The sequence below is a fragment of the Eriocheir sinensis genome, chromosome 19 (genome assembly GCF_024679095.1).
Source record: "Eriocheir sinensis breed Jianghai 21 chromosome 19, ASM2467909v1, whole genome shotgun sequence".
Classification (NCBI taxonomy): domain Eukaryota; kingdom Metazoa; phylum Arthropoda; class Malacostraca; order Decapoda; family Varunidae; genus Eriocheir; species Eriocheir sinensis.
Window position 1 is genome coordinate 12,340,542 of NC_066527.1, and position 14,123 is coordinate 12,354,664.

At 44.7% G+C, this 14,123-nt stretch overlaps 1 protein-coding gene across 3 annotated transcripts in view; it reads right to left on the reverse strand.

Annotated features, from left to right (window-relative positions):
• The window catches only part of LOC127000699 (calpain-15-like), a 32,349-nt gene extending 18,673 nt beyond the window's left edge, over positions 1–13,676 (reverse strand). The window contains exons 1-5 of one of the 3 annotated variants that reach the window (XM_050864699.1): positions 13,509–13,676; positions 7,169–7,499; positions 6,698–6,828; positions 2,346–4,509; positions 356–545 (exon numbers count right to left, since the gene is read on the reverse strand). In XM_050864699.1, coding sequence (XP_050720656.1) covers positions 356–545; positions 2,346–4,509; positions 6,698–6,828; positions 7,169–7,486 — 2,803 coding nt within the window. In that variant the 5' untranslated portion in view covers positions 7,487–7,499; positions 13,509–13,676. Of the gene's footprint in view, positions 1–355; positions 546–2,345; positions 4,510–5,090; positions 5,253–6,691; positions 6,829–7,168; positions 7,500–13,508 lie in introns of those variants that run through there. The other 2 variants (XM_050864701.1, XM_050864700.1) reach the window with 2 other exon arrangements.
• Between the last annotated feature and the right edge of the window lie 447 nt (positions 13,677–14,123).

The window sequence follows — 14,123 nt, forward strand, 5'->3', positions numbered from 1 at the left end:
GGAACATAGAAGGGAGAGAGATCTGATCACGCTGTATAAGTTGTTAAATAAGTTTGATGAGGTGGATAGAGATGATTTCTTCTTAACTGCAAGAACGGCTGGGAGGACATAGGAAGAAACTTAATAAAGGAACCAGTTAGAGTGACTTAAAAAGTATAGTTTTCCACATAACAGTGTTAACACATGGAACAGCTTGCAGGAAGAGGTGGTGGAGGCGAACAGTGTCCAACAAATGAAGGAAAGGCTGGATGAAAGTAGATATGGAGATGGGACGTTTAGAGCTTAGGTCAGGCCCGGTAGACTACAAATAGGTAAATACACACACACACACACACATTGAAACCACTCCACCCACCCTGTGATATGTCTGAGGGCAGGGGCGTGCGAAAGACTGCCCACTTCACGTTCCTGTTGTCAGAGGAGTCTGTGACGATCTCGTGCGGCCGCAGCCACTGGGTGACGCGAGACTCATTTTTGTCAGTCGCGTTGAAGAACAGCGACCGAGGCACCGGAGGGAAGGAGTCGTCCACAAAGGGATGCTGGTTCTAGGAGGGAGGGGGATAACAACTTATTAACTAAATGACTCACTGATTGAAGTTTTGGTCATCACCTTGATTAGTCACCATCAAACCACTGGACAACAAAGGTCTTTCACAATGCCCTGCACTTCTCTGTCCGCTGTGTACTCCATCCTACTCAGGCATAGGTTGTAATTTCATCTCTCCACCTCATTCTCTGTTGGCCATGACTTCAATAAATCATGGGTTGCCACTCTGTTACTTTGGTTGTCCATCTGTTCATTTGAAGGAAGAGTATGACTTACTTGCCCAAGACCACTTCTTACTTTTACCATTGGGGTGCTGAAGTTTTACATGTTGACAGGCATCTCTGAGTCAGTTAAATGAACCTAAAGGAAAAGTTACTGGCAATGCAGGTGAGTGCTATGCTTCCTATTTCCACCTGGCAGCTGATGTTCCCTGGATGCCTAAGGGCCGCTTCCACAGTCACGTTTGTTTGTTTTGATCATTACCAATGAGCAGCGATCGCCGCTACCAGCAAGAAATCCGCTTTCAAAGTCGTCCTTTGTGGCACTATTTGTTTGCATCAGTACCAGAAATTGGAACCTTTGGTAACGGAGCTCTGGTAGCTGCAGGGGCTCCCTAATGGAGCTTACCAATGACATTATTTAGTAAACAATACAAATTCTTGCTCTCAAATGGTTATATTATTTCTTTAAATAGATGTGAAAAAATATTACACAATACAGCAACACGCTGCACGGCTTCAATGGTAATATAAGAAAAAAATTAGAAGAATTTGAATGACATGAATTCACTTCACCACTGACCAGTAAACGACCTGCTAAAAATTTCAATTTGATTGATTGATGGTTTATTGTTGGAAAAGTACACAACAAAGAAGAAGGGAGGACTTTAATACTTGTCACCATTATTCACCTGTTGTGCCTTCTTGCTCAAACTCTCGTATTATTCTAGACAGCCTAATATGTATGAATAAGGCATATATAATGAAATCAGCCCTATTAAGTAAATAATAAATGTGAAGTCTGATAAATAAGTGTGAATTATGAATAAATGTAATTGATATAGGCGAAGAGTCTGTCTTGCTGACATCTATTAATATAAAAAAAAATTAATTAATACTTCTCACCATTATTTCACCTCTTCCGCTTCGAGGGGTGGATCAGCAAGACACTCCATATTTTTTCATTATATTTATTCTTCACAGTTACTCTTTATATTTATTCTTCACGTTTACTTTTTGTACGTTTATTTTTCATATTACTCCTTCATAATCCTCCACTCAGCTGATGTAATGTTGACATTTCCTGCCGCTCCAGCATGCCAACACTGCCAAATCACACGCCTTCGTCTTGTCATGATCGTCACCACGCTGGTAGTCGCCGATACCACGAAAACAGCGACTGTGAAAGCGGATCAAGGCAATGGTAATGCCTGTTACCAGGATGGTGGGGCCTTTGGTTAGGGTGTGTACCAGACGACTGTGAAAGTGGCCCTAAACCTATTTACCTCCCTTTCCTTCCTTCCTTTCCCTTTCTTCATGATTCCCCTTTGTATTGCATCAGTAACTGTGCATCCATGCATTAGTTGGATTCAGGTCCTGTCGCTCCTGTGTTCATGGCAGTCACAAAGTTACAGCCATGAACACCCTGGCCCTGCCTCTTTGTACTGCCTTCATAACTGTGCATCCACAGCTTGGTTGTATTCAAGTCTTGTCCCTCCCATGTTCATACCAGCCATTACCATGACCAACCAATGAACATATGGCTATGAACCCCTTGCCCTGCCCTGCCCTCCACTCACCTGTTTGCAGTAGTGTACGATGCGCGTCCATCGGTGCAGTGCGTCCTGCACCTCCATCTCTCGCAGGACATCCATCAGCTCAGACTGGCCCCGGTGAGTGGCTCCCGGCCCCGGCCAGGCCCCATCCACCTCCCCGAGGGTGGGAGAGGAGCCACACATGGAGCAGGACACGGCCGAGGTACTGTTGCTGAAGGTGCAGGCGCCGCAGCTCCAGGATGATGGTGCTTGGCGGGGCGGGGCAGGGCGGGGCGGCGGGGAGTTAGGGGTGACAGGAGAGGCAGCCCTGGCCCCCCCAGAGTCCTGACTGGCTGGAGGTGAGGTGGGCCGTGTCTTGGGTATGGCCCCATTACTGCTGACCCGGGAAGGTACTGCCGGCGCTGCTCCTGATGCTGCTGCCTCAGCCCCACTGTTTTGATTGTCCTGGCCAGGGGTCGTCAGCCCTTCACTGGCCGCCTCCAGACTCATGCGCTGCAAGCTGGGGGACTTCTGAGCTGGCAGACTCCAGCCAGGGCCAGTCAGATGCTCAGACTTGGGCCGGGTAGCGTCCCTGGCCTTGGCCTCGGCACTCAGCTTGTCTCTGGTGCCGCCAGTGCCGTCGACGCGAGCCTTGCAAGCCTTGCAGCGGCGCGCAAAGATTGGGTTCTTGAGGGTGCACACCACGCAGCTCCAGCACTCACCGCGCTTCAACGTGGCATCATCCACGTAGCAGATGCTCTTCAGCCGCGAGCCCCCGCAGGCACGACAGGCGTTCTCTGCCCCGGAGTTGACCAGCGTGCACTTAACGCACGTCCAGGCTTGGTCTGGCGAGTCAGCGCCGGCCTCCCGCAGGTCTGTTGTCAGCAGCTGAAAGTCCTCCTGCAGGCCCTGGCTCAACACCTCCCTGTTCTTGGCCTGTTCAGCTGCCGCCGCCGCCGCACGCTCCTCCTCAGCCCGCCGCTGACCGCCGCACACGTCACAGCTCTCAGACCAGGAAGGGTTGTAGGCGAAAGAGCAGAAGGCACACGCCCACATGTCCGCCTCCGCCAGGGAAAACTCCTCCTCCTCCTCCTCCTCCTCCTCCTCCCCCTGCCTGGCTGCAGCCGCCGCCTTGCTCGCTGCATTGCGGGTCAGGTCAACCACTGCCGGGGTTGCCGCACGAGACAGGTCCACCATCATTGCTGTAGTGGCCACCTCCAGGGCCTCACCACCCTCGGGGCCAGCCTGCGCAGGGCCTGACATGGCCGGTGGGTTGGTGGGCGAGGACAGTCGGCCAGCCACAAACTTGGCGAGGGACTCGGCCACGTTCAGGTTGGTTGTGTCACTGTTGGACTTCCTGAGGGCAGGACGTTGCTGCTGGTGGTTCTCACTGGGGTCACAGTTGCCATTGAGCACGTCGGCAGCCGGGGTTGGGGTGGTGGGGCCGGCTGGCCGGCGGGGCAGTGTGGTGGGTATGTTTGGCCGGCGAGGGGCGTCGCACACCTCACACGACTCAAACTCTTGTGGGTTCCTGAGGGTGCACCGCTTGCACACCCAGGCCTCCCCGCCTCCCTCCTCCCCTTCAGTGATGCTGGGGTTCTTGTTGGTGTCCAGGTCCGGGACGGGGCAGCGGCGGGGCGGGGGTGGGGCGACGGCCAGGGCCGAAGTCGCCTCTGAGCGGCTAAGCTTAGAGCAGCGGAGGTGAGGGCCGCAAGGCACCTGCCTCTTGGGGGAGCGATTACACTCCGCCTCGGGGGAGCCGAGGGCCGTGGCAGCGGCAGCGGCACTGTTGCCCAGGAAGTAGAGGCTGTTCTCCACCATGAGGCGTCCCTCCACCTCCTCCACTGGGGCTACAGCGGCGGCCAGGCCCACCAGCCCCCCACCTCCACCCGCCCCCTGGCCGTGCCCCACCAGCTTCACGCAGGAGGAGCAGGTGGAGCTGTGGGCAGAGTTGTAGTGGCGGCAGCGATGGCACTTCCAGGAGAGCTTGACGGCCGGGGCAGCTGACAGCACGCTGGGGGAGGAGCTCATGGCCGCCGCCGCTGCGAACACCCGCTGCAGGGCCTGCCGCGAGGGGGGGCCATGATGACCAGCGCCGGCCGGGCTCAGCAGCTCCCGTGGCACCAAGGGGAGGCAGTGCCCACCGCCGCCGCGCTCACCCGCTGTGCCACAGATGATGCACTCGCTGGCATGACACACATTGAGGAACCTGAGGAAGGGGAGAAAGGAAGGTAAGTGTGTGTGTGTGTGTGTGTGGGGGGGGGGGGGGGGTTGTCTGGTTTTAAGCTCCCTCATATTGTTTTCAAGACATACTGAGGGTCACAATTTGTCTCCTTCAATTACCCACAACACATAATGACCATCGAACACATGCATATGTACACATGCACGCATGTACAAATAGGTAAATACATACACACACACAAACACATACACACACACACTCACACACACACACTCACACACTAATAAACAGGACCAGAAAATGTAAGGGAACACAAAAGCAAACTGAGGAAGACTAAATGCATGAGTGATGCCAAGAAATACAACTTTATGTGCAGAAGAAAAGACACTTGGAATGGACTGAGGGAAGAAGTAATTGAAGCGGCGTGTTCATAAATTAAAAGGAAGGCTGAACACATATAGATAAAGAGAAGGGACACTTCAAGCAAAGCTCAGGCCCTTTGCACTACAACTAAGCAAATACACACACACACACACACACACACACACACATGCACGCACGCACGTACACATTTAATTCAATGAAAACTGAATCAGCTTAGTCACCTTTGTCTAGCACTTATGAACAATGTGGAGTCTCAAGAACTAAAAAAATGAGATTAAACAAAAAAATGATGATCTTTTTCTGAGTGAAGTGCCCGCCACACTGAACACACACACACACAACCACAGCAAGAGGGGAGTGAATGAGTAGTGTGGAGCTGTACATGTCAACCAGAGATGTGTGTGTGGTGATAAGGGTGCCAAGTCAACTCACTGATTAGATTACACTTAATTGCGTGATAAAAGAATTTTTCCCTTGTCCTCTGACCTCAATATGTTAATCTCTTGCTGTTTGTCTGTTTATATGTATGTCAATCAGTTAACCTGTCTGTTTGTTTGCCTATATGTCTGTACATCTCTCATTCTCTGTCTGTCTGTCTGTCTGACTTTCTGTCTGGTTACTGTTACACACACACACACACACACACTGGAAACAAAGTAGGGAGAGAGGAGATCTGATCACACTGTATAAGTTGGCAAATAAGTTTGATGAGGTGGAGAGAGATGATCTCTTCTCTACTGCGAGAACGCAGGGGCTGAGAGGACATGGAAAGAAACTTAATAAAGGAACCTGTTTGAATGACTTGAAAAAGTATAGTTTTCCACATAGAAGTGTTAACACATGGAACAGCTTGCGGGAAGAGGTGGTGGAGGCGAGCAGCGTCCATCAAATGAAGGAAAGGCTGGATGAATGTAGATATGGAGACAGGACTATTAGAGCTCAGCTCAGTAGACTACAAATAGGTAAATACACACACACAAAAACTGAATGGCAGATACACACACAAACATTACACACATTCTGCAAAGTAAGGGCCGCTTTCACAGTCATTTTGTTTATTTTGATCATTACCAATGGCGGCCATCGATGCTATAGCATTTCCACATAAAACTGGCCGATGGGGTAGTGGCAGCTGCGGGGTTAGCCTAGCCCTGCAAATTGGCACACACTCTCATCACCTCTCGCCTCCTCTGCAGCCACCATTACCCCATAGGCCAGTTTCATGTGGAAAACTATAGCGTCGATTGCCGCCATTGATAACAATCAAAATAAACAAAGTGACTGTGAAATATTCTAAGAGTACAAGTACTAAGAAGACGTCAGAAAACTATTCAATAAGAAACAAAAATATCACAAAAGCAAGAGACCAGAAGGACTTGGGGGTGTTGGTCCAGGATAGACTGTCACCAGAAGAAACATTGAAAACATTATGATCTATAATTATGAGAGACTTATAAGCAGTTGACAAACATTGGTGGTAGTATCTCACTACATGGACAAAGAGATGATGAAGAAATGAAGAGGCTTTGGTCTGCTCCAGGTTCTAACATGTGGCAGTAGAATGTTCCCAACATAAAGAGAAACATACAAAAAAGATCAAAAGAATACCCAGAGCAGCAGCCAAGATGGTCCCTGGCCTGACGGATTCATCATGAAATGAAAGACTGTTATTATTCAGTATTATTATTTTTACACACTACACACAGTGAAGTAATTGACACATATACATACGTTGCACTAAATACACAAAGAACACACGCACACACACACACACACACACACACACAAACACACCCAGCCCGAGGGCCGCACACGCACGTACACTCACTTGCAGTTGCGACATATCCACTTGTCTTTTGAGGTGTTAGAAGCTGCCTTGGGGGTTCCCTGCTGACCTGTTGTTGCTGTTGTGGGACCAACGTATGACCATCGATGAAGGCCTGACCCAAGGTGGGACGACTAGGAGAGGAAGAAAAGGTCATCAGAGGTCAGTTATGGAGAGAACTATAATGACTTATGCCACACACACACACACACATGCACAAAAAAATAAAGAATATAATGATTGAAGAAAGAACGACAGAAAAGAAATACACATACACACACAGAAAGACAGCTGAAGACAAAGTATGAAATATGGTAAAACTTGTACACTACTACTACTACAACTATTATTACTACTACTACTCCTACTACTACTGCTAATGTTACTACTACTGTTACCAGCACTACTACTACAACTACTTAGCAAATCTGTAGTCATAAGTCCATGCCCACAACAGCAACCCCCACCCCATACCTGTCGAGTCCTCCATTGCGCGCAGATCACACACTGGTCGGTGGAGGCAAGGTTGAGGAAGCGGCAGGCATGACACGGCCACTTGCTGCCGACCCCAAGCGAGTCACTCTTCTTGATCCCGTGGCGCTTGCGACCCTCCTCACTGCGGGTGCTTTCACAGGACGCTGAGTGACGGAGGGGCTTACGTGTCGGAGCGGTGGTGGTAGTGGTGATGGAAGTGATGGTGGAGGTGGTGGTGGTGCGAGTAATGGTGGTGGCGGCGGTGGGCGTGGCGTGCGGTGTGTCTTCCTGGCTAGGCACGCTTCCACCTCTGGCCATAACAGACGGGCGGCTGTGTGGGGGTGACGGAGGTGTCTATTAGGACGTGTGACAACAAATACACTTAAGCTTACATTGGGGTTATGTTACAAGAAACCTAATGTAAGTTGAAAATTTTGTCCAAGAAACCTGTTAAGTAGAAAATATTGCCTGAGAAACCTGTTAAGTAGAAAATATTGTCTGAGAAACCTGTTAAGTAGAAAATATTGTCTGAGAAACCTGTTAAGTAGAAAATATTGCCTGAGAAACCTGTTAAGTAGAAAATATTGTCTGAGAAACCTGTTAAGTAGAAAATATTGTCTGAGAAACCTGTTAAGTAGAAAATATTGTCTGAGAAACCTGTTAAGTAGAAAATATTGTCTGAGAAACCTGTTAAGTAGAAAATATTGCCTGAGAAACCTGTTGTAAGTAGAAAATATTGCCTGAGAAACCTGTTAAGTAGAAAATATTGTCTGAGAAACCTGTTGTAAGTAGAAAATATTGCCTGAGAAACCTGTTGTAAGTAGAAAATATTGCCTGAGAAACCTGTTGTAAGTAGAAAATATTGCCTGAGAAATCTGTTGTAAGTAGAAAATATTGTCTGAGAAACATGTTGTAAGTAGAAAATATTGTCTGAAAAACCTGTTAAGTAGAAAATATTGCCTGAGAAACCTGTTAAGTAGAAAATATTGTCTGAGAAACCTGTTAAGTAGAAAATATTGTCTGAGAAACCTGTTAAGTAGAAAATATTGTCTGAGAAACCTGTTGTAAGTAGAAAATATTGTCTGAGAAACCTGTTAAGTAGAAAATATTGCCTGAGAAACCTGTTAAGTAGAAAATATTGTCTGAGAAACCTGTTGTAAGTAGAAAATATTGTCTGAGAAACCTGTTAAGTAGAAAATATTGCCTGAGAAACCTGTTAAGTAGAAAATATTGTCTGAGAAACCTGTTGTAAGTAGAAAATATTGCCTGAGAAACCTGTTAAGTAGAAAATATTGTCTGAGAAACCTGTTGTAAGTAGAAAATATTGTCTGAGAAACCTGTTGTAAGTAGAAAATATTGCCTGAGAAACCTGTTGTAAGTAGAAAATATTGCCTGAGAAACATGTTGTAAGTAGAAAATATTGTCTGAGAAACCTGTTGTAAGTAGAAAATATTGCCTGAGAAACCTGTTGTAAGTAGAAAATATTGCCTGAGAAACCTATTGTAAGTAGAAAATATTGTCTGAAAAACCTGTTGTAAGTAGAAAATATTGCCTGAGAAACCTGTTGTAAGTAGAAAATATTGCCTGAGAAACCTGTTGTAAGTAGAAAATATTGTCTGAAAAACCTGTTGTAAGTAGAAAATATTGCCTGAGAAACCTATTGTAAGTAGAAAATAGTCTGAAAAACCTGTTAAGTAGAAAATATTGTCTGAGAAACCTGTTGTAAGTAGAAAATATTGCCTGAGAAACCTGTTAAGTAGAAAATATTGCCTGAGAAACATGTTGTAAGTAGAAAATATTGCCTGAGAAACCTGTTAAGTAGAAAATATTGTCTGAGAAACCTGTTGTAAGTAGAAAATATTGCCTGAGAAACCTGTTGTAAGTAGAAAATATTGCCTGAGAAATCTGTTGTAAGTAGAAAATATTGTCTGAGAAACCTGTTAAGTAGAAAATATTGTCTGAGAAACCTGTTGTAAGTAGAAAATATTGTCTGAGAAACCTGTTAAGTAGAAAATATTGTCTGAGAAACCTGTTAAGTAGAAAATATTGCCTGAGAAAAACCTGTTAAGTAGAAAATATTGTCTGAGAAACCTGTTAAGTAGAAAATATTGCCTGAGAAACCTGTTGTAAGTAGAAAATATTGCCTGAGAAACCTGTTGTAAGTAGAAAATATTGCCTGAGAAATCTGTTGTAAGTAGAAAATATTGTCTGAGAAACATGTTGTAAGTAGAAAATATTGTCTGAAAAACCTGTTATAAGAAGAAAATATTGTCTGAGAAACATGTAAGTTGAAAATACTGTAACCAAATTCACACTTATTGACCATCAGCTTAGTCCAGCCAACCTTAAACATGCTCAGAATGGGCAAAAATGGTATAACACTAAAGTTAGGAAGTGAGCATTGCAAATTATAGAACAAAGGTTGAAGATATTATGACTATTAAGAATGAAAAATGGACTTACGCAGGTTATTAAAGAAACTGCATTAACATAGTGAAAAAATCCTGTAATGCATAAAACTGATAAGATGTAAATGATAAACCTGATAATAGATGGACAAAAAGTGACAGAGTGGCAACCCAGAAATTGTAGAAATCAAGACAGACAGAACCAGGTTAAGAAGTTAGAGCATTTGTCTGAGCAGGATGGAGTACACAATAGTCTGCTCACTTAAGTCCGACCCAAGCTGACAACATAAACCTAAGCGTGTTTGCAAGCTGAGTGCTGATTGGGTACTGCTATGGCTTCCAAGTTTTCTTTAACCTCTGTTTGTGTTTATCTCACGCAGCACTTTCTGCTAATCTGCACTGAGCTTACGAACACTCTTAGGTTATGTTGTCAGCTTGGGGCAGACTTAAGTGATCAGACTATAACATCAAACAAGAAGAAGGGAAGAATGTTGGAAAAGGCCTTTGTCCAGCAGCGAACTAGTAACAAGTGAAGATGATGATAATGATGAGGTTATCATTTAAAGGGTCACTCTTTGCTATGCCATGCTATCACTAGGCTGCGGCATCATTAAAAGAATTCCTCAGATAAGTCAGTTTATTATCTTGAAGCTGTATTACTTGATAAGGCTGGTTTAGTTATCAGCCACATCGCCATCCTAGGAGGGCAACTTCTCTATTTGGTCAGTTTCGTTTAGTTAGTGGCCTCCATAAGCATATTTCTATTTGCATATTTATACATAAAGAATAAAACTATCTCTTACAAATAGAGGAGGGGTGTGAGTGTATATATTTAAGGAGTTACTAAATATTATTACCTGGGCACAACTGAAACATAGTAAACTAACTAGGGATGGTAATCTACTGCTGCTAAATTGGTAACTGTGACCAAAGAAAAATAACTAACCAGCCTTGCCTGTCTAGCTCAAGCAAGGATAGTGACCCCTGGCTGCTTCATCTTGTTAACTCACTTGTACACTTTTGGTCTTTTCTAGGGAAGAGCAGACATGGCATCGCACACTGAGCCAAGAATTAAATGAAACTTGGGATACAGTTAATGGCTGTGTCCTTCCTTCCATTCTCCTTTCCTTTCCCTCCTTTCCCTTTCCTTCACTGAACTTCCCTTCCCTTCCTATATTAGTGAACTTGGGGTGTAGTTAGTGACTGTGTCCACTTGATCCTGTGTATGGTGCAGCATCCCTGTCCAGTTATTACAGGTTACAGGTCTCTCCATCTTAGTAGACATTTAGCACATGAAATATGAAAGTAATGACTCTGTAAGGGATTGCCAATTAATCTGTATATCTTTGTCACAATTACAGTGAGACAAAAACCTGTCATCTCCAACATGTTACTTCATTTACTCAAAACTGATTTCTTGTTGCTTGATATTCTCAGTCTGCCAAACCATATTTATGGCAATTCTTTATCATTTACTTTATATTTCATATATAATTAACCCTGGTCCAGATTTACTGTTAACTGCCCATCTGTGACTTTATTTGCTTTATTCTTACTTCTGTGTTTTGATTGTCTTCCTCCCTATTTATTTGACTTTCTTTTCCTTCCTTTCTTTTCTTTCCTTTTGCTCCCTTCCCTTCCCTTCTTTACCATGCCACATTGCCTTCTATCATAATTTTTTTTTTAAAGTTAGGTCTTTCCTTTCTTTAACTGTCCATCACACTTCATCCTAAATTCTCTGTTTTAGGTGTAATGGAGTTAGTATTTGTAATTTTCCTATAGACTGTGTCAAACCAGGGCAGGTCTATAAATACATAACACTAACTGGCAACAAGCTTGGGACATGTTCTGTACATGTTTCTTTTGTGATAGCTGGAAAAACTGTGTCAGGGCAAGGAAGGTCAACTAACTTAAGATATACAATTATTGCACACACAGAAGAGGTATACAGACTAACAGACACAGAGGACACGTTCTGTACATGTTTCTTTAGTGAGAGCTGGAGAAACTGTTGAGACAGGGAGGGTCCAGAATGACACAATTATTGCACAGTGATACACAGTTATTGCACACACAGAAGAAATATAGACTAACAAACACCGAGGACAGACTAGGGACACGTTCTGTATGTTTCTTTTGTGATGGCAGGAAAAACTATGTCAGGGCAGGGAGGGTCAAGAAAAACACCCACCGTGACATATGGTACACAGTTACTGAACACACAGAAGAGGTATAAAGACTAATAGACGCAGAGGACAAGCCTGGGACACGTTCTGTACATGTTTCTTTTGTGATAGCTGGAAAACTATGTCAGGGGAGGGAGGGTCAACACAAACACAAATACTGCCCAATGGTACACAGGTTTCTCACACCCATCAGAGATACAGACATTAACAGACAGAGGACACGTTTGGAACATGTTATGTACATGTTTCTTTTGTGATAAATGGAAAAACTATGTCAGGGCAGGGAGGGTCAACTCAGACACAAACACTGCCCAATGCTACACAGTTCTCTCACACACATAAGAGATGGACACTAACAGACAGAGGACAAGTTTAGGACACATTCTATACATGTTTCTTTTGTGATGGCAGGAAAAACAAGGTCAGGGCAGGGAGGGTCAACACAGACAAATACTGACCAATACTACACAGGTTTCTCACACACATAAGAGATACAGACATTAACAGACAGAGGACAAGTTTAGGACACGTTCTGTACATGTTTCTTTTGTGATGGCAAGAAAAAAACAGGTCAGGGCAGGGAGGGTCAACACAAGACACAAATACTAACCAATGCTACACAATTATTGCACACAAAGAAGAAATATAAAGACTAATAAATACAAGAGGACAAGTTTGGGACACGTTCTGAACATGTTTCTTTTGTGATGGCAAGAAAAAAACAGGTCAGGGCAGGGAGGGTCAACTCAGACACAGCTACTAATCAATGCTACACAGTTATTGCACACAGAGAAGAAATATAAGGACTAACAAACACAGAGGACAAGTTTGGGACACGTTCTGTACATGTTTCTTTTGTGATGGCAGGAAAAAACAAGGTCAGGGCAGGGAGGGTCAACTCAGACACAGCTACTAACCAATGCTACACAGTTATTGCACACAGAGAAGAAATATAAAGACTAATAAACACAAGAGGACAAGTTTGGGACACGTTCTGAACATGTTTCTTTTGTGATGGCAGGAAAAACTATGTCAGGGCAGGGAGGTTCACCACAAGACACAAATACTAACCAATGCTACACAGTTATTGCACACAGAGAAGAAATATATAGACTAACAAACACCGAGCACAAGTTTGGGACACGTTCTTAACATGTTTCTTTTGTGATAGATGGAAAAACTATGTCAGGGCAGGGAGGCTCAAAAAACACCCACAATGACAAATGATACACAGTTGTTGAACACACAGCAGATGTATATAGATAAACAGACACAGAGGACAAGTTTGAGACACGTTCTGAACATGTTTCTTTTGTGATGGCAGGAAAAACAAGGTCAGGGCAGGGAGGATCAACACAAGACACAAATCCTAACCAATGCTACACAGTTTTTCCACACACACAAGAGATACAGACACTAACAGACAGAGGACAGGTTCAGGACACGTTCTCTACACAACAATCTCGCGTCAATGAACAAATTCCCTCAAAATCTGCCATGGTGGGAAATCTTCAGCCAACCCAAACTTTCCCCTCCAGTATATTTCCGAGGCTGCTACGGGGCCTGACCTTCTGCCTGGGGACTCTACAGCATCACAGGAAACTCATATCAAAATTACAAGCACGAAAACAAACGCCAGACTGAAAAAAAACACTAAAGTCAAGACGAGTATGAATATTGAAAGGGAGTCCGAGTTGATTTAAAGGGCAATGCAGGGATGTGACGGGAGTTTTGGCACCCTCTTACCTTTTCTCCGGCCCTTGGCATCCCCAGGAGGAGAATTTGACCGTCCAGGAGGAGCGTGAGCGGTCAAATCAGGTCAAATAAGAAGACGGGAAGGGGCAGTCACCTCTTTGTTCCCAATGTTTACATCACGATGGCGTCTCCTTGCCACACCTCTCCAGCCCACTCATCCTTCCTTCTCATGGGGTTTGCTGCCTCCAGGGGCCACGTGTAGAGCTGGGGGGAGGGCAGGATGTGTATTAGTCTCTTTTCCTTTGTTTTATGGGGTGTGGATGATATGGGAGGGGTCATTGGCCGTGTAAAGTGCTGCAAACGTGTGATGTTTTGGCCCCTCGTCCTGTCCTGCGCGGCCAGCTGATCACAGCCCGGCGCCACTTTCAAATTGTTATGTCTTATATTTTTCACTTTTCCTATTATCCCATGTTACTCTTTCTCATATAAACCTCTCCTCATATATTTTCTCCTCTGATTTTCCTCCTCTTCCTTCTCTTCTTCTTCCTCTTTAGCCAAACCAGCAAAACATAATCATATATAATACGTCATTTTGGTGACGGTAACATGAATAATAAGTGGTAACGAAATTCATATTGTTGAAAGTGTTCGTGACTTAAGTTAGGA